Source organism: Copadichromis virginalis, linkage group LG19, assembly GCF_057382275.1.
Source record: "Copadichromis virginalis isolate Kocher_CV1m ecotype Utaka linkage group LG19, C_Virginalis_male_GT1.1, whole genome shotgun sequence".
In the NCBI taxonomy this organism is placed as follows: Eukaryota; Metazoa; Chordata; class Actinopteri; order Cichliformes; family Cichlidae; genus Copadichromis; species Copadichromis virginalis.
Window position 1 is genome coordinate 22,362,219 of NC_140636.1, and position 17,965 is coordinate 22,380,183.

At 39.3% G+C, this 17,965-nt stretch overlaps 2 protein-coding genes across 9 annotated transcripts in view; both read left to right on the forward strand.

Annotated features, from left to right (window-relative positions):
• pcnx1 (pecanex 1) overlaps window positions 1–4,141 on the forward strand; it is a 37,358-nt gene extending 33,217 nt beyond the window's left edge. For 5 of the 8 annotated variants that reach the window (XM_085442595.1, XM_085442596.1, XM_085442597.1 and 2 more), the window contains exons 29-37: window positions 255–355; window positions 615–765; window positions 870–1,100; window positions 1,198–1,472; window positions 1,572–1,750; window positions 1,832–2,262; window positions 2,465–2,605; window positions 2,885–3,019; window positions 3,128–4,141. In XM_085442595.1, the coding sequence (XP_085298721.1) occupies window positions 255–355; window positions 615–765; window positions 870–1,100; window positions 1,198–1,472; window positions 1,572–1,750; window positions 1,832–2,262; window positions 2,465–2,605; window positions 2,885–3,019; window positions 3,128–3,328 (1,845 nt within the window). In that variant the 3' untranslated portion in view covers window positions 3,329–4,141. Of the gene's footprint in view, window positions 1–254; window positions 356–614; window positions 766–869; window positions 1,101–1,197; window positions 1,751–1,831; window positions 2,263–2,464; window positions 2,606–2,884 lie in introns of all 8 variants that reach the window. The other 3 variants (XM_085442601.1, XM_085442602.1, XM_085442600.1) reach the window with 2 other exon arrangements.
• A 1,743-nt stretch (window positions 4,142–5,884) lies between these two features.
• Window positions 5,885–15,562, forward strand: lgmn (legumain). The gene is made up of 14 exons (XM_085441443.1): window positions 5,885–6,000; window positions 6,246–6,414; window positions 6,618–6,715; window positions 8,940–9,021; window positions 9,142–9,224; window positions 9,345–9,420; window positions 9,877–9,939; window positions 10,078–10,144; window positions 10,734–10,852; window positions 11,362–11,451; window positions 11,654–11,857; window positions 11,966–12,136; window positions 13,957–14,024; window positions 14,648–15,562. Exons 2-14 carry the CDS (start codon window positions 6,268–6,270, stop codon window positions 14,682–14,684), a joined length of 1,305 nt encoding a protein of 434 aa, XP_085297569.1. The 5' UTR covers window positions 5,885–6,000; window positions 6,246–6,267; the 3' UTR covers window positions 14,685–15,562.
• Window positions 15,563–17,965: the final 2,403 nt, after the last annotated feature.

Below are 17,965 nucleotides of genomic sequence, written 5' to 3' on the forward strand. Positions count from 1 at the left end.
CAACTTAAGATCTTCAAAGACTTTAAATCCCTTGAGCAGTTTGATTTTAATCACTCTTTAAAAAGTCATTGCATCTTGTTACTGCCCAAAGGGGTCCTGTATTTGCGTCAGTTGTTGTCAGATGATATGGGGGGTTGTTTTTTTTTTTTTTAAATAAAAAACTATGTGGGGGATCACAGAGACATGTTGAAAATATCTGTATTTGGAGATAAAAGCTGCCCTCTAAAATCTTTCATGTTTTGCTTGGATTGTAGCCACTGGACAGTGAGAAAGACTCACCTCTGGTGCTGCTCTGCTTTGGACTGTGCGTGCTGGGAAGGAGAGCTCTGGGAACTGCAGCCCATCATATGTCCAGGTTATTTAGTAATTGTTATTGTATTGTGAGTGAAGGAGTTCAAATGTGTCATGAACTGAGAGTAAACAGTAACAGGAGGTTGACTTGTTGTGACAATTGTTCCTGTAGTTTTCCTGTTTAGCTTTCAAAAGCACATCTTTCTAAGCATAAATGCACTCATTGTCTTTTCCTATTTTCTCTCTGTCTGTGTGAGCCAGATAAAGAGTACCGACTAATCTTTTTTTTTTCCTTCTTCTTCTTCTTCTTCTTTTCATCACAGCAATCTGGAGTCTTTCCTTTATGGACTTCATGCTCTTTTTAAAGGAGATTTTCGCATCTCTTCAGTGCGAGATGAGTGGATCTTTGCAGACATGGAACTGCTCAGGAAAGTTGTGGTGCCTGGTATCCGAATCTCTCTCAAACTACACCAGGTGAGACCCTGAATGTGGCCCCACTGAGCCCCCTACTGAGACAAAAACTGTCCTAAACCCTATACTCAACTTTATCTTCTCAACTTTTTTTTTTTCCCTCTCAGGACCACTTCACGTCCCCCGACGAGTACGATGAGCCAGCAGTTCTTTTCGAGGCCATCTCCTCTCACCAGCAGAACCTGGTCATCGCTCACGAAGGGGACCCTGCCTGGAGGAGTGCCGTTCTGTCAAACGCCCCGTCGCTCCTAGCTCTGCGCCACGTCCTGGACGAAGGAACCAACGAGTATAAAATTATAATGCTCAATAGGCGATACCTCAGCTTCCGGGTTATCAAGGTGGGTCTGCAACAGAGTCAACAGACTGCACAGAACGGTTTAATGATACTCACTCTAAGCCGGGTTATTTAATGCAAACTTGTGAATTTTGCTGCAGGTAAATAAAGAATGTGTCCGAGGACTTTGGGCAGGGCAGCAGCAGGAGTTAGTGTTCCTGAGAAATAGAAATCCAGAGCGTGGGAGCATCCAGAACGCCAAGCAGGCTCTGCGTAACATGATCAACTCTTCTTGCGACCAGCCTATTGGATATCCAATCTACGTATCCCCGCTGACAACCTCCTACTGCAACTCACACCCGCAGCTCGGACACATCCTGGGAGGTCCCATCAGCATCGGAAACATCCGCAACTTTATTGTCAGCACCTGGCACAGGTTTGCTGGATTTCCTATTGTGTTGTTCTTCTCTGTTGAGTATTTCTTCTGTATATTTTGGATCTGCGTTGAGATTAATGTGAAGATTTCTCTTGTCAGATTACGGAAAGGTTGTGGTGCAGGCTGTAATAGTGGCGGAAATATCGAGGATTCAGATGCAGGGGGTTTGTCCTGCGGCAGTGGGAATGGGACAGGTGGCGACTCTCAGCAGAGCTCAATATCTCAGGGGGGCACCTCAGGACCTCCCCCTCCTCACTCATACCAGCCACATACTCTGGGTGAGAACTACTGCTCCTCTGTCACATTTTGCCTTTAACAGCATAGTATGAAAACTAACCAATTCTCCCCTTTGTGTCCAGGCACCAGTCAAAGTTCCCAGTCGGTTCAGTCGGGTTTGGTGCGGCACTCTCCCGCCCGGGCCTCCGTGGCGAGCCATTCGTCATCATACCGCTATGGCAGCAGCCGCCACTCCTCGCTTCGCACCTCCACCACCGGCCTGGAGCCCTGTCGACGTTCCTCTACCAGCCAGCTGTCTCTACGCACGCTCCCTACATCTCTGCAGCTCCGGCTGGGCTCCACCTCTGATCCCGCTGGCCCTTCGGCCTCCCTCTCCAGCCACAGCATACCTCCCTGCAAACGCCACACACTGGTTGGCCTACTGGGCAATGATGGCCTCTGCAACACTGTGACAGACCCCCTCAGCCAGCACCATCACCATCATCAACACCTACAGCAACACAACCCCACTGTCTCCACAGTACGGAGAGATGACATCTCCTACAGAGTGCAGGTTTGTAAATACTCTGTTCTGTGTATCCACAACAGCAAAAAAAGTCCTGATATAACTATTTTTATTTTTTATTGTTCTCCACTTTATCCTTTGTGTGTTTGTTTGTGCGTGCAGTGTCAGTGATTTCTTTCTAGTAAAAGCCCTCAGTTCCTTTGTGGTTGCATAAGTTTTTACACACTGTCGGTCCGTGTCTTCACCTCAGATTGTGGACGTGAGTCTGGTGCTGGAGAACATTAACTTATCGAAGCGGAAAGAGCTGCAGTGGCCAGACGAAACCATGAGACTGAGAGCAGGAAGGACCTGCTGGAGAGACTGGAGCCCTTTAGAGGGCATGGAAGGGCATGTAAGTGTGTTCTCACAGATGTTACCAAATCAGCACCTTTACTTATTTTCACACACAGATGAAGTAAACTCTAGGTCATGTAAATATGTGGCTATAGTTTGCCTCATACACTCATTTTACACACCCACTCACCTCTGGTGCTATAAATGTGATTTAGCAGTTATTATCATGCTTGCACATGACCTATTTTTTTGCCCTGTAACACCCTTTCTGACCTACTTGTTCTGTCATAAATGCTTCATAAATTTTATTGGATGTTTCTTCTATTGCCCCCTGCAGGTGATTCACCGGTGGGTGCCTTGTAGCCGAGACCCAGCCAATCGCTCCCATATAGACAAAACCATCCTGCTGGTACAGGTGGAAGATAAGCTAGTGCCCATTATTGAGACTGGGGTCATTGAGTTGGGTGCAGAGGTTTGAGGATAAGCAAGCACACAAACACAAACAGACACTTGCACGCACACATATACCCCTGCGCGCTTGCGTGGAGATGAAGTCAGACCTTCTTCTGGCTTTTAACAGGAGGCTGGAGACAAACAGGAAATGGGAGCTCTCCCCCCTCCCCCGTTCCTTACTGCTGAGGGGGAAAGGAAGCCAGGGAAATGTGCAAGCACAGGCAGAGTATACATTTATCCAATGCTTTCATCGACACTCACATCCACACTATCTGCCTTGCTTTGCGTCTCAGAAATGCTGCATGACAGTAAACAACTCTTAAGTTAGTTCTTGCTACTGGTAATTAATTTCTATGCATTTCCTTTTCTTTTTTTCTTTTGGAAATCCTGACAGAGCTGAGTGTAAGGAGCTCGTGGAGCTCTTTCTTCTTTCTTGTTTGTCCTCTATTTGCCAAATAAGTTTATTGAATATCTGCTATGGATTCATACATGTGAAATCCTTATGTTTTTTATTTTTTGTTTTTTGCTGCCAAGACTACAAAGAAAGTTGTGGTGCAGAACTGACAGAAGTCAGAGACTCGATGTTGTCCTCAACACCCTCTGTTTCATTGTTGTCATTCCGTTTGGATTAGTTTGAAATTTGCAAGATTAATTTACGCCTAAGAAAAAAAGAACTTGCACTATATATATTTTTTTTAATTTACAGTGATGGACTACAATCTTTAGATAAATTCACATTTTATTTATTACAGATTCTGAATGGCCATGGTTACAGATGCCTTGGGAATGGAAAGAAAAATGCAATCATTATTCTGTTTTTGGCCATTTTTATTTTAATATTTTATGTTTGATAAACTTGAAAATAACTTTTTACTGTATATGATTATATCTATATCTATATATATTTACACAAATATATATATATAATGTCAATGTATAAAAGATTTTGTTTTCAATATTTATTACTGTGAATACGGTATTTACACTTTGTTACATCTTTTTTTTTTTTCATTTTGGGACAAAGATTAATGTACAAAGGACCATTGGTTGAAAATGAGATGCCGCAATTTCAGTGGACTGTTTCTCTATTTAACTTAATTCTTTTCTATATGGAGAAATAAAAGTTTGATTTATTGCTGTCTTTGATACTCTGAATGATTTTATTCATGAGTTTATTTTCAAAAGAACAACCTAAACAACTTTATCATTAAAGTAGCTCTCTTCTGCTTTGCTAATTGTTCTGTGCCATGCAAAAGTTTCAACCCACCAATCATATCTTTTATATTTTGTTTCCAAGGAGACAGACTTTCTTTTTTCATTTTCAAGTTTTTCATTTGGACATTGGCTGCTTTTTCACTCTGTGAAACTCACTCATTATTTTCAGTCCAATCCTTGTTCTTGACCATTTTCAGATCAGTATTTTACATAAATCATTCAAGCATAAAAATGGCACCTAATTTAAAGGCTGAAACTAGTCTTGTTTACAAATAACGGACATCTTGACAAAGAACCAATTTTAAATTCTGTCTTTGTACGCTTTGAGACTGTCAGCCTGTCACAAAAGCAGATTTTGTTCCCATTTCTTTACCTGAATCTATGAAAATTGCCAAAGGAAATGCAGTTGGACAAAGATAAAATAGTGTTTTTGCACCAACAAGGTGATTTCCAAAAACCTGTTTGCTTACAATTAGCATATTTTATGGTGTGCAGTTCATTTTAAAAAAATCAAACAAAATTGCCAGCTCTTCCTTTACCTACAGTCTTAAAAAATATATTTGCAGCAGATGAACAGTGTCAGAAAGTGATGTCTTTAATAAATGGGGGGGGGTTATCCAGCAAAGATCTAACACAGGCCCTGAGGGAGAGCTCTTCTGTTTATTCAGTTCACTGAAGCCTCATCAATAGAAGGATGGCTGTCAAGGAGCCATTCTTAAGGCACAGGCAGAAAAGGCTGTGGTATGCCAAATTAAACAAGAACTAAACTGAAAATCAGTGGGAACAGGTGCTGTGGAGCGATGTCATACACTGACATCCTTAGAGTCCAAACCTCAACATTACTGGAGCAGTGTGGTATCATCTAGGCAGCAACATCAAAAGAAGAGCTTTGAATTAATTCATTATATCAGTCCTGGCGTTCCATATTCAAGTTGCCTGGATAACTATTCCTGAATACTACTTATAAGAAATTACAATAAGAGAGCTCTGGTTGTTGAAGAACAAAGGTGGTCATAGGAAATATTTGAAGCTTGATAGAATTGTATGGGTTAAAATCATTCTTTCAGAAAGTTTTTTTTTCTTCTTCATTTGGATCTCTGATGTTAAAGAGCGGTGATTTCACTAATTTGATAATGTTAAGGGCACCGCTTTAACTGTGAAAACAAGCCCACCTACCTGCTCTTCCAACCTTAATGACGGGCTGCAACAAGCCTGAGTCTAACATTATACCCCATATATGGAAAATATGGGGTAAAATTCCCACTTTTAAGCAGAAGCTGAGCAGTCATAATTGTGTCAGTAAGCATAAAATCAAACTTGTGATCAGCACGTGGATTGAATTTTATATTTATGGTTTTGCTGTAGTATATAAAAGGGTGATTAAAATGAAGTGAAAGAGATAGTAACCACAGAGAGAAAATACGACAAAGAAGTAGAGGTGATCATTCAAAAGGAAACACAAAATTACCTCAAAACCAAATTAAAATATAATAAAAAATAATAACAAAAACCGATGTCCAAGGAGATTATGGTGTTTTGAAATTACATCCAAAACATAAATGTATTTATACTTGTGTTATAGCCTTATAACATAATAGTGTCACATGACGGAGAGCTGTTACCTTACTCACATGATTAGCCCCGCCCCAGAGCACTCTGATTGGCTCCCGTAGAAGACGATGCCAACTGTTTTGCCCCCCGACATTAAATATAACTGGAGTGCCGCTGAGGATTTGAGTGTAGTCGGTTGTTGCCCCCTTCCTCGTCTAACAACGCAAAGAAAAGGTAATAAAATATGTTTTTGTCTTCCTTTAAAACTTCTAGGACTGAGCGGTGTGTCTTAATAGCTTTAACTCACTCCGAGTGTTTTTTTAAAAGTCCATGTTTTGCGAAGCTTGTTGTGCTACTGATGGCTAGTTAGCTTCCCAGAATTATCAGGTGAGACGTTTACGTGTTTGTTGCCACCTCGGTAAACATAGCTGAAATCTAGAAGAGGATCTGAATATTTTTCCCTACTGTCATCCATCCAGGAATCCCACAGAAAGCGAGGAGATGTGTCGGTCCGTCCTATTCGCCCTGCTTGGTCTGACAGCCGGACTCGTTATTGGGTTTCCCACCCAGGAAGAGGAAAACAGTGGCGGAAAACACTGGGTGCTTATTGTGGCTGGCTCCAACGGCTGGTACAACTACAGGCACCAGGTGAAACTGCGACCACCGTGCGAGCTGTGCATGACTCGATAGTTTTCTCTCATGGTTTTTGATAAGCACCGCTTTAAGCTCTGATAAGCTAACTTCCCCTCCCTAATGCATGTTTTCCAAGTGCTCCTCCCGCTGCTTAAAAGGCTGCATACTGTGATAATGTGGAGCTGACCTCCGAATCTTTTGCTCTCCTGCTCGCTCAGGCCGATGCTTGCCATGCCTACCAGATTGTCCACAGGAATGGCATCCCCGACGAGCAGATTGTGGTCATGATGTACGATGATTTGGCTGAAAATGAACAGTGAGTTGGCACTTTTGTTTCTCTGCTTGTTCATACTTCTTCTTTCCTTAAAATGTTTGACACAAACTCATCCTAATTTTAGTAGCTGTTGACCTTAGTAGGCTATTAACTATTAGTAAGATATAGCACACAAAAACTCAATCTTAAGCCAGAAAAGGCTGTTTGTAGGCCCTGTTACATCTGACTCAAATTCAAGAGTCTCTGCTGTCATTATGCATCCATAACAAAAGTCTAGCTTTACTATCTCACATGCTGCATTACATTTACATAACAGATAAATATACTGACACGTGTATCTGCTGTGTTTGTGTATATATATATATACAAATACATGTATACACAAGAATATTGTACGTTAGCACTGAATATGAGATATTATAAACTACTTGTATATAAATATGTGTAATGTATATATCTTAGGGTGGATTTGAAAAAATAGGATAATGCACTTTACATGAGTTACTAAATATATAACGTATAAATGTATCCATATATTCCTGAGGAGCATAAACATGTGGAATTGAGCAGGAGAATATATCACAGTAGGGTTATAAAGTCATTTGACAGCTATGTTCAGCAAGAAGCCTGAAATAATCTTCAAGTCTCTGTGTGAGGATAGCTTTGAAGCACCTTCAGAGTCTTTGTGGATTTCCCCTTCACTCTTTGCACAGTGAGTAGGCTAAAGATGAGCCGGAGATTGTGAGGATGCATCTATAGAAGTTGTTAAGCAGGTTTTTGGAGGAGTCTGGCTTAGGAAAGGCACTCTGTGATGGTGACTCCTAGGAACCTAAAGCTGGAGACTTTCCCCAGCTCTCTATGGTGTCAAACTGTGAATCTCCTCCCTGTAAAGACCGACTAACACTGTTTCATCAGGATCACAAAAGACAAAAAGTAACTGCTGACAATCCAGTTGTTTGCTAAATTACCTTAAATGGCCTTCAGCTTTGGTGACTGACTGACATAAACAAACAAATCAGAGCAACCATTGTAGACACTGAACAACAGGATTTGTTTTTTAATGAATGAATTCTTGATGTTTAAAAATGCTCAGAAGATTAAATTACTCTTGGATCTACTTTTTCAAAAAATAAAAATAGTTGTATTGTCAGTCATTACTTTTTTGTCTTTGTCTTTTTTGATTCTGATGGAACATCTTTAGTCTATCTCATGGAAAACTAACAGTCTGCTGGCATCATCTTTGGAGATAGTGGTGGGTTTCAGGGTTTTCGCAGGAATTTCCCAATCAGATCAAAAAGCTGCATTGGCATTCCTCCTGTCACTGTGTTGCAGGGCCCTGCATCGCTCAGAAAAACATGTTGAGTGAATGAGTCGTGCTGAGAGGAGTCACGAGGAAGGTGCTTCCATAGAAATAGTCTCGGAGTTATGTTACTGGCAGAGGAGGGGTAATGTAAGGAGATGTGTTGGTTGCGGGAATCACAATGGCAGTTACATAGTGGGACGCGATGTAAAACCCAGCTTTAGCAGTGATTTGATAGAGTTGGCCTGTGCTACTTAAATTTCAGTTAGCTGTTACTTTAATTAGAGATACTTTAATATATTAGCAGCTGTTTACAACAAAGACTTTTCACTGTGTTTTGCTTGAAGTTTACCGGGCAGTCAATCGAGTCATTCTTTCAGGTTCATTTCAGACATTTAGTAAAGTTTTTGATAGAACTTTCTGATAAAATGGGAGACATATGTTCCTTATTTTTTTGGTTATTTTGGATCATAACCCATGTGTAGACATGTTTATTCAAGTTGACAGGCACGATGCACGCTGAGTAATGCTGTCATTGTTAACTGTTCCCACACCTTAAAATGTTCCATGAATGTCAGTCTGCTTTGTTTTTTGAGAGTTTGAGAGACATTATGCAATATGGGATTTAAAAAAAAAAAAAAAAAAATTTTTAATATCCGTGTCACGCGCTTGTATCACTGCCATTGTAATCACAGACTGAGCATCTGGTTAATAAATATCTAGCTACAGAATTGTAAAAAAGAAAGACAAACTGTACGTATCTGTGCGCAGATATGTATACCATAACATTTCACTATAAATGTTATTCATTGATTTATTTTAACATCTGTGGTGTCATATTGTTTTGTGGCTCTGTCACCAGATGAGTGAATCATTGTTATCCATCTGTTTCCCTTTTATCTCACAAAGTGTTTTATCAGCTATTTGCACTTCCTTCTGTGTGTCTGAATCATGTTTTTCTTCCAGGAATCCTACCCCTGGGATACTGATCAATAGACCAAATGGCAGTGATGTGTACAAGGGAGTTCCTAAAGACTACATCGGGGAAGTGAGTGCTTCAGTGCATTTCTATAAAAGATCAACTGATTTCAATATTTTCCAGACGATTGTTTGAAGAGGCTTCTCTGCTGAAAGCAAACTTTGTGGGTTGATGTGTCTGTTATTGCAGGATGTTACCCCAGAAAACTTCCTGGCAGTGTTGAAGGGTGATGCCTCAAAAGTCAAAGGTGGCTCTGGAAAAGTGCTGAAGAGGTAAGTGGTTAAAAAAGACAGGAAGTAACGAGCGCGTGGCCAAACAACAATAAATCTGGTTTATATACTTTTTTTTTTTTTTTTTTGTCCCTGTTAACTTTGTTCTCATTTTCCTGGCAGTGGACCCAATGATCATGTGTTTGTTTACTTCACCGATCACGGAGCACCTGGTATTCTGGCATTTCCCGCCGATGAGGTGAGTACCTTTTTTGTTTTTTTTAACTTCCTGGCACTGCAACAACCACAGACAGGTTACACCAGATTCACAAAGAGCCTTATTGCTTCACAATCACTTTGATATGTCTGGGTTGGGTTTTTTTTTGTTTTTTTTGTTTTTTGCAATTTGGTGAAATATCTAATTATTAGATGGAATATTATGAAAAGATAGCAGTCGCCGCATTGAGGTCAAACACAAATGGTTAACACAATTTGAACATTAACATTATCATTGCAATCAGCATTGTTAGTGTTTAACTTGTCAAACCAGGAAGACATCCTCACCAAGTAAACTAACCGTGTTTTGGGACCTTGCATATCTCCTAATTTGCTGATAAATCAGTTTTTATGTTTGCAGTGCATGCCATCACGGTGCTCTAAGAAACACTAGTGTATAATTGTGGTTAATGCAAATTTGTCACCTCTCTGTCTGCAGCTCCATGTTGAAGACCTTCAAGCAGCCATTACATACATGCACGACAACAAGAAATACAAAAAGGTGATGTTTGATATGTACCGTACAAGTGTGGGCACGTCCCGCAGTCTAAAATTCAGTTGATAAAGTGTTGATGTAGCTGTGCTGATGTGTAAGGTCATAACATTTGTGTTTGGTCCACACACACACACACACACATAGATGGTGTTCTACATTGAAGCATGTGAGTCAGGGTCAATGATGAACCACCTGCCTACTGACGTTGATGGTGAGTTGAACTTTATCAGCAGAATTACTTTCCTGTAAAAAAAAAAAAAATGATGAACCAGCATCAAGTGATGAGAGCGAAACTGATGCTGGTCTATGCTTTTGATGGGATCAGACTAGGATCATGTGATTTTTATTTTTCATGTTTTAATTTTTTTTTTTTTTTTTTTTTTTTTTTTTTAAATCAGCCCTGCGTTACGCTACGTGTTATGTTGACTAGACAGATGTCAGGTCCGTGGTTTGAGGACTTCTGCTTTTGACTTTTAGTCTTTTGTAAGAATCCATTAAATGCTGAGGTCAGCTGCCCAGCTTGTGGTCATCTTTAAGCACAGTTACTGTGTCGGACATCAAGTGATAAACAGAACCGGACCTGCACATGACATTGATCAAGATTCTTCTTTGATTGTTTTCAATTAATGTCTGTTTTTGATGTGTCCAAGTGTAAAGCAGTTACTGAAATTTGTGTTTAGATCTTCAGTTACAACCTTCAAATTTTTCTGAGGCTGTTGAACAGATTAGCGAGCGACCTTTAGATCTGCCTAGTGTAAAACTAAAGTCTCCTAACATGAGAATCTCTGTGTATTCTTCAGTGTATGCCACCACAGCAGCCAACGCTGAGGAGTCCTCTTATGCCTGCTACTATGATGAGAAACGGGACACCTACCTGGGTGACTGGTACAGCGTGAATTGGATGGAGGACTCTGATGTGGTGTGTGATTATCTTCCTCATTTGTGTCCAAATCACAGCTTCTAATATTTATTCATTTTTGAAAAATATTTTAAAAAGAAAAATGTAATTGTTGTCTGTTATATTGTGACTCTGAACTTCAGAGTATCTTGTGTGGTGGCTTTAACACATCTTATAATGTTTAGACTTCAGGCTGCAGGGAGAGGTGCACATCGGATTATGGTGTAGATGTAGATTTAATCCAGAAACATGAATCCACTGAGAGAATGAAAAAGGAAGAAACGGTTAACGTCTAAGATTGGCAGGAAAAGGAAGTGATAAACGTCTCCAAACGTAGCAGCAGAACTTTTGTCTTTAACCAGCCCCGAGTACTTTGCATAAGTGTGTAACAGTAGAACAGAAACCTGACCATGAGACAGTCAAACTGCCACACATTATTTTACGGAACGAATTCACTGACTCTTCATGTGACTGTTATTTTGGAAGCATTTTATCACATTCACTTTTTTTTTCTGTCTTTGTGCATCCAGGAGGATCTGAGAAAAGAAACATTGCTACAGCAGTTTAAGATTGTGAAGAACCACACAGACACGAGCCACGTCCAGCAGTACGGAAACAAGGTTAGAGCAAGAAGGCTGTGCAAACTGTGAACGAAATGCTTCAATGAGCACTTGTCAGTTCTAGACTAAAGAAATTTGAGGGGGAAGTAGTGTTTCGTTTAAAGTTGGAATGACTTGCAGAATGTGTTCATGTATGTGAGTGAAAAAAAAACAAAGTTTGTTTCCTCCTTCTATTTTAACGCTTGTACATCTTTCTCTACAGACTTTGGCCCACATGAAAGTTATACAGTTTCAGGGTAATCACAAAGCAGACAGTCCAGCTCCGATGAACCTGCCACCAATTACAAACCTGGATCTGACCCCGAGCCCTGATGTTCCTCTGGCCATCCTGAAGAGGAAGATGATGGCCTCCAATGACATCAGTGTGGCACGGGGCTTGCTCATGGAGATCAGTGCCCACCTCAAGGTAAAGACTGACAAAGCTTTCTAATGTTTGTGGCAGTGTGCCAGTACACTGAAAATCCATTTGATGACAATTTACCATTAAAGAGTGTGTGAACCTTTGTCTGTGTAGCTCAGGGACATTATGGCCGACACTATGCGCAAAGTGGTCGAGAGAGTCGTCGGCAATACGTTCAAAGCCAATGACATGGTAAACAGCAGAGCTGACCTCTCCCAGCATCAGTGCTACAAGGCGGCAGTGAAGCACTTCAAACACAACTGCTTCAACTGGAGCAAACCTGAGGTAGAGCCACACACTATGAGTCTTTCAGCTCCTTTTTAACAGACCCGAGACATCCCATTGCAGTTTACAGAGTGTCTGTGATTCATATAAAGCCATTAATAAATGAGTCACCATTGTGGCCACATTTCAAGCTTACAGTAGAATTTCGCTCTCATGCCTGGACTCTGGTTCTCCTTGTAAAGGGGAAGTGCCAAATCAGTTTCACATGCTATTCATCAGCAGGTATCGTACTCGCATTCATCAGCTCTTTTGCATTCAGCTGACTCTAATCCAGACACTCTGAGAATAAGCTTGAACTCCCACTCACAGTTCTATGAAAGCCATATTAAAAGCATCACACAGTAAGCATATTGCCCACTGTGATCTTTGATTATTTAGGTTCAGGATAAAGGAAAATGGAGGAAAAAATATATAAATAATAAGGTAAATTAAAAGTAATATCACTCAATAAAGTAATAAATGATGAAAGAAAATCACATGACTAAGATATTGGATTGACTTGCTGAATAATACTGAGAAATATGTTAATTACGTGTAAAAAAATCAGTATTAGTTGGATTTTTAAAACAGAATTGAGCAGTAAATGTTGTTTCTCTGTTCATCGTGGTTGTCACACCATCTGGCAGTGAATGATCAGAAATACTTCAATTCAATTCAGTTTAATTTATGTATTGCCAAATCCCAACAGCATTTGCCTCAAGGCGCTTATTATAAGGGAAAGACGTCACCAGAATACAAAGTTACAATCAGTAACTTCCGTAACACTAATTGTCATCTCAGTGACTGGGAAAGCCCTTAATCACATGATTTAAACTCAGTATTTTCCCCAGGTGCTTTCATGCAGCTGTGTGCTTTTATTCTGAAAATCTTCTTTTGTTTTCTCTGGACAGTTTCTGATGTTTCTGACGTAGAGCCACACACTATGAGTCTTTCAGCTCCTTTTTAACAGACCCGGGACATCCCATTGCAGTTTACAGAGTGTCTGTGATTCATATAAAGCCATTAATAAATGAGTCACCATTGTGGCCACATTTCAAGCTTATAGTAGAATTTCGTTCTCATGCCTGGACTCTGGTTCTCCTTGTAAAGGGGAAGTGCCAGACCAGTTTCACATGCTATTCATCAGCAGGTATCGTACTCGCATTCATCTGCTCTTTTGCATTCAGCTGACTCTAATCCAGACACTCTGAGAATAAGCTTGAACTCCCACTCACAGTTCTATGAAAGCCATGTTAAAAGCTTCACACAGTAAGCATATTGCCCACTGTGATCTCTGATTATTTAGGTTCAGGATAAGGGTAAATGGAGGAAAAAATATATAAATAATAAGGTAAATTAAAAGTAATATCACTCGATAAAGTAATAAATAATGAAAGAAAGAATAATACTGAGAAATATGTTAATTACATGTAAAAAAAAAAATTAGTATTAATTGGATTTTTAAAACAGAATTGAACTTGTTGAATTGAAATTGTTTCTCTGTTCATCGTGGTTGTCACACCATCTGGCAGTGAATGATCAGAAATACTTCAATTCAGTTTAATTTATGTATCGGTAACTTCCGTAACACTAATTGTCATCTCAGTGACTGGGAAAGCCCTTAATCACATGATTTAAACTCAGTATTTTCCCAGGTGCTTTCATGCAGCTGTGTGCTTTTATTCTGAAAATCTTCTTTTGTTTTCTCTGGACAGTTTCTGACGTTTAAGGGCATCAGATAAAAAAAGAAAAAAAGAGGAAGCTGGTGAACATTTGAAGATTCGTGTAAAACACAGCTTGTGGTGACGTTTCTGACGTGTGACGATTTGATTTCTTTGCAGTACGAATACGCACTCAGACATCTGTATGCGCTGGTGAACCTTTGTGAGGGAGGATATCCTGCAGAGAGGTATAGACCACTTCTCATTTAATGTAACGAGTTACCTGAGTTTCTGTTGTCTTTGGGGTTTTTTTTCTCTGTAATTCAGTGTCAGTCATCTGATTAGGTGTGTGTGTGTGTGTGTGTGTGTGTGTGTGTGTGTGTGCACACACAGTATGTGGATTCAAGCTGATCTTAACTCAGATTTTAGTCGATTTGTTTCTTGTAAATAGAAGTAGCTATACACTAGTACAAAACCTTTGCACCATTTAAATGTGGCTTTTTGTTTGTTTGTTTATGACTGTCCTGTCTGTTAACAGTGGGTTTTGCTGTGTTTTTGTCAAGGGGAAAGCTGTTTGAATAAATCATCTTGGTCTCTAGGAACATATGAAGTGAATTTTTCACATCAGTCCTTAAAAATAACATTTTTGACAGATAATCAATAGCTGATAATCAGTCATATTTCTTACTGAAAAGTGATAAAGACACTCTTTTTTTTTTTTCTTGTGGATATATATATGTATGTATGTATGTATGTATGTATGTATGTATGTATTTATTATTATTATAATTTTTTTTTTTTTTTTTTTTTTTTTTTTTTTTTTTTTTGTGATCTAATACTAAGGTAATCTTGTTTTGTTGTCTCTCCGCAGCATCCAGCAGGCCATGGACACCGTGTGTGGCCACTAAAAGGATTTCTGTGAAACCATCAAAGCCTCTGGTTCTTCCGCTTGAGAAGCTGCGAAAACTGAGCTTCTCTTTGCACCACTTGGGAATCAGTCGGATGTGGAGCTGACCTTATTGTCTTATGAGCACACTATAAATTTTAAAGTCGTTTTTGATTTTACTGATTTTTCTTTTATGATGACTTCACAGTGAAGAGCGTGCGAGACTTTTTATTGCTACCCGTTTTGTTTTTAGAACAAAATACACAATTATAATATGGACTGCAAATAAAATTGTTTGCTAAGCTTTATTTGTGGTATTGCCAAGGGCAGACCACTAAACAATGAATGTTAAGCCTCAAGAGACTTTTTTTGTGACACTGCTGGGAATAAAATCCGATGGAGCCAAGGTGACATGCTTTCTGGATGATATTTCTAATAGCTGCTGTTTACTGTTTCAGCAGCTAACCTCAGAAGGATTTCTTTTCCAGATAATTCTGCATTTCCTATGATCAGAAACCTTTAAGTTTGCACACCACTGTGTGATAGATACATAAATGCACCCATATCCTCTGGCTGTGAACTGCTGTGAGCTTTAACAGGATTTTGGACTCCCTGTGATCTTGATTTTTAAAAGCTGATAGTTTATTACAGGATACCAATGAGCCCGAGAGCAGGTCTATATTTACAGAAACAGAACAGGGACTGTGGGGTCATCAGAGATCAGGTGAAGGGCTTGAGATTGATCAATTAAAAACAAACTTGTTTATACTACAGCATTGGGGCTATTAGTGTCATTGATTTATGTAAATTCCTTTAAAAACATTTTAAAGGAATTTCCTCATTTTCCACTGCAGAAAGAAATCTAAATAAAGTAAAAATGCACTCACTAAGCATTGCTAATACTGGCTTTGACTCTTTTTTTTTTTTTTTTTTTTTTTTTTTCTTTTTTTTTGCCTTCAGAGCTGTTTTAATTCTTCATGGCACAGATTTATTAAGGTAGTGGAAGCAAACTTCAGAGACTTTGGTCCATATTGTCATGATAAAATCACATAGTTGCTGCAGATGTCGGCTGCACACCTGTAATGCAAATCTGTTGTTCTAAAATGTCCCAAAGATTCTCTGTTGGATTGAGATATAGTGACTGTGGACGCCATTTGAGTAAACTGTTTTCAAGGAACCAGTTTCAGATGAAACTGGTTTATGACATGTTACCCTGCTGGAAGCAGCTATCACAAGATGGGTAAACACTGTGCTGAACTGGTACTAAGAGGGCCAAAGATTGCTGAGAAAAACTCCCTCACACCACGACCAGAAGGCTAAACTGTCAGTTCAAGGCAGAATGGATCAGCTTTCATGTTCACGCCAAATTCTGACCTTGCCATCTGAATGTCGCTCTCATTAGACAAGACAATGTTTCTCCAATCTTTTGCTGTCCAGTTTTGGTGAGCCTGTGGGACTTTCAGTTTTCCATTCTAGTAGTAGACTTGTGGCCATTCTCCTTTAACTTCTGACATCTACAAGGAGTTTTCACATGCACAGCTGACAGTCAATGGATATTTTCTGTTATTTGGACTTTTCTCTGTAAACTTCAGACATGGTTGTGTGAGAAAATCCCAGCCGATCAGCAGTTTCTGAAATACTCAAACCAGCCCATCTGGTACCAACCATACCACTTTCAAATTCACCTAATTTACCTTCTTTCCCATTTTGAAGCTCAGTTTGAACAGTTTGAGCAGGTCATCTTGGCCATATATGCCTACAAGCACTGAGTTGAGGCCATGAGATTGGCTGATTAGTGATTTTGCCTAAAAAACAAACAGTCGAACACTTGAACCTAATGAAGTCACATTTCCTTTACTATTTTTTGTCTCTCCAGAGTTCAGTGGAGACTGTTGTTATAAATATCAGTGCTTTTTAAGTCTAGTTGACAAGTTCTCATTTTGAGAAGAATTTTTGAACCTATGTATATATATTTAAACATATGTTTAAACTGTGATAATTTAAAAATTATAATTTAGAAAACGAAAGAGATGGATTCCAGGAAGAAGAGAGCTGATTACCTCAAATTAGGAAGAGCTAATTACCTTCCAGTTAGCTCCTCCGGAAGTGCTGTTTATTGTTATTTATTGATATTATTTATAACACATCAAAGATAATGTCATTCTAAGTATACTTTGAGTTTTGAACATAACACGAAACCCTTAAAACTGCATGAACTAGTGTGACGGAAAAACTATAAAATTGCTCCATCTAGTGGTGAAATCTTTACTTACATGTTAAAATTAAAATTATACTCGGTTTGGGTTCTTTAATTTTTGACTGACTATATTTCTCAGCCCCCGTATTTGTTGTTATTGACATGCTTGTGTGAAACCCTTGTGTCACTTACGGCTTTCTTTTGCGTGGAAATTTGAAAAATAAGGGGCAGCAGTTTATTTAAATATGTGCAAACATTCGTGGAAATACAGTAAATCAGGCAGAGTTTTAACGAGATTAAACTTCAATATTCGGTATGACCACCTTTATTCTTCATAACAGCCTGAACCGTCTTAGGCAAGCTTTTTGTAATTTCTTTAAGTAGTCTTCAGGATGAATAGTTCTCCAGGCCTCTTGAAGGACACCCAAACCTCTGCTTTTGTTCTCTATTCTGCGTCAAGATGATGATTCCACCCATTTTGATAAGATCTTCATGACCGCTGGATGAAATGCATTCCAGACATGTGCTGGAGATAGTTTTTTTTTTTTTAGGGCAGACAAATCTTCAGGTTCACCTTACTTACTCAAAGGTAGATCTGTAGTCGTGAGTCATCCTTTCTCATATGCACACTCTCAATACAACCATAACAGACAACACTTGCACATAATCCACACACACGCAATCACTCTTTATTTATCCTCCAGTTGTCCAATTTCTTGAGATTTGCTAAGTTTTTAGAATCGCCTTGTTGGTGCAAACCTTTTTCTCTCTCTCCCCCCTCCCCCTTACAGTTGGTTAATTCAGGATTTTTCATTCAGCTAAGGAGCAGGAACAAATTATGTGTTTTTGTGACAGGCTGATGATTACAAAGTGGCAAAAGAAAAAATTAAAACAGTTTCTGTTGTCTGTTATGTGTAGACATAACACTGGTTCATTTCTTCTTTTTATGCTTGAATGATTCCCAGGTCGATGTTATGTGCGTAACACAAAACTTAGAAGAACATCTGGATCCTTGGTAGCAAAACTGAAAGAAATGGTGGTTGAGTCCTTCATTTTGAACAGCAGTGTATGTCTCTGTATAAGCTCTGCATTGGAATTATCATCAG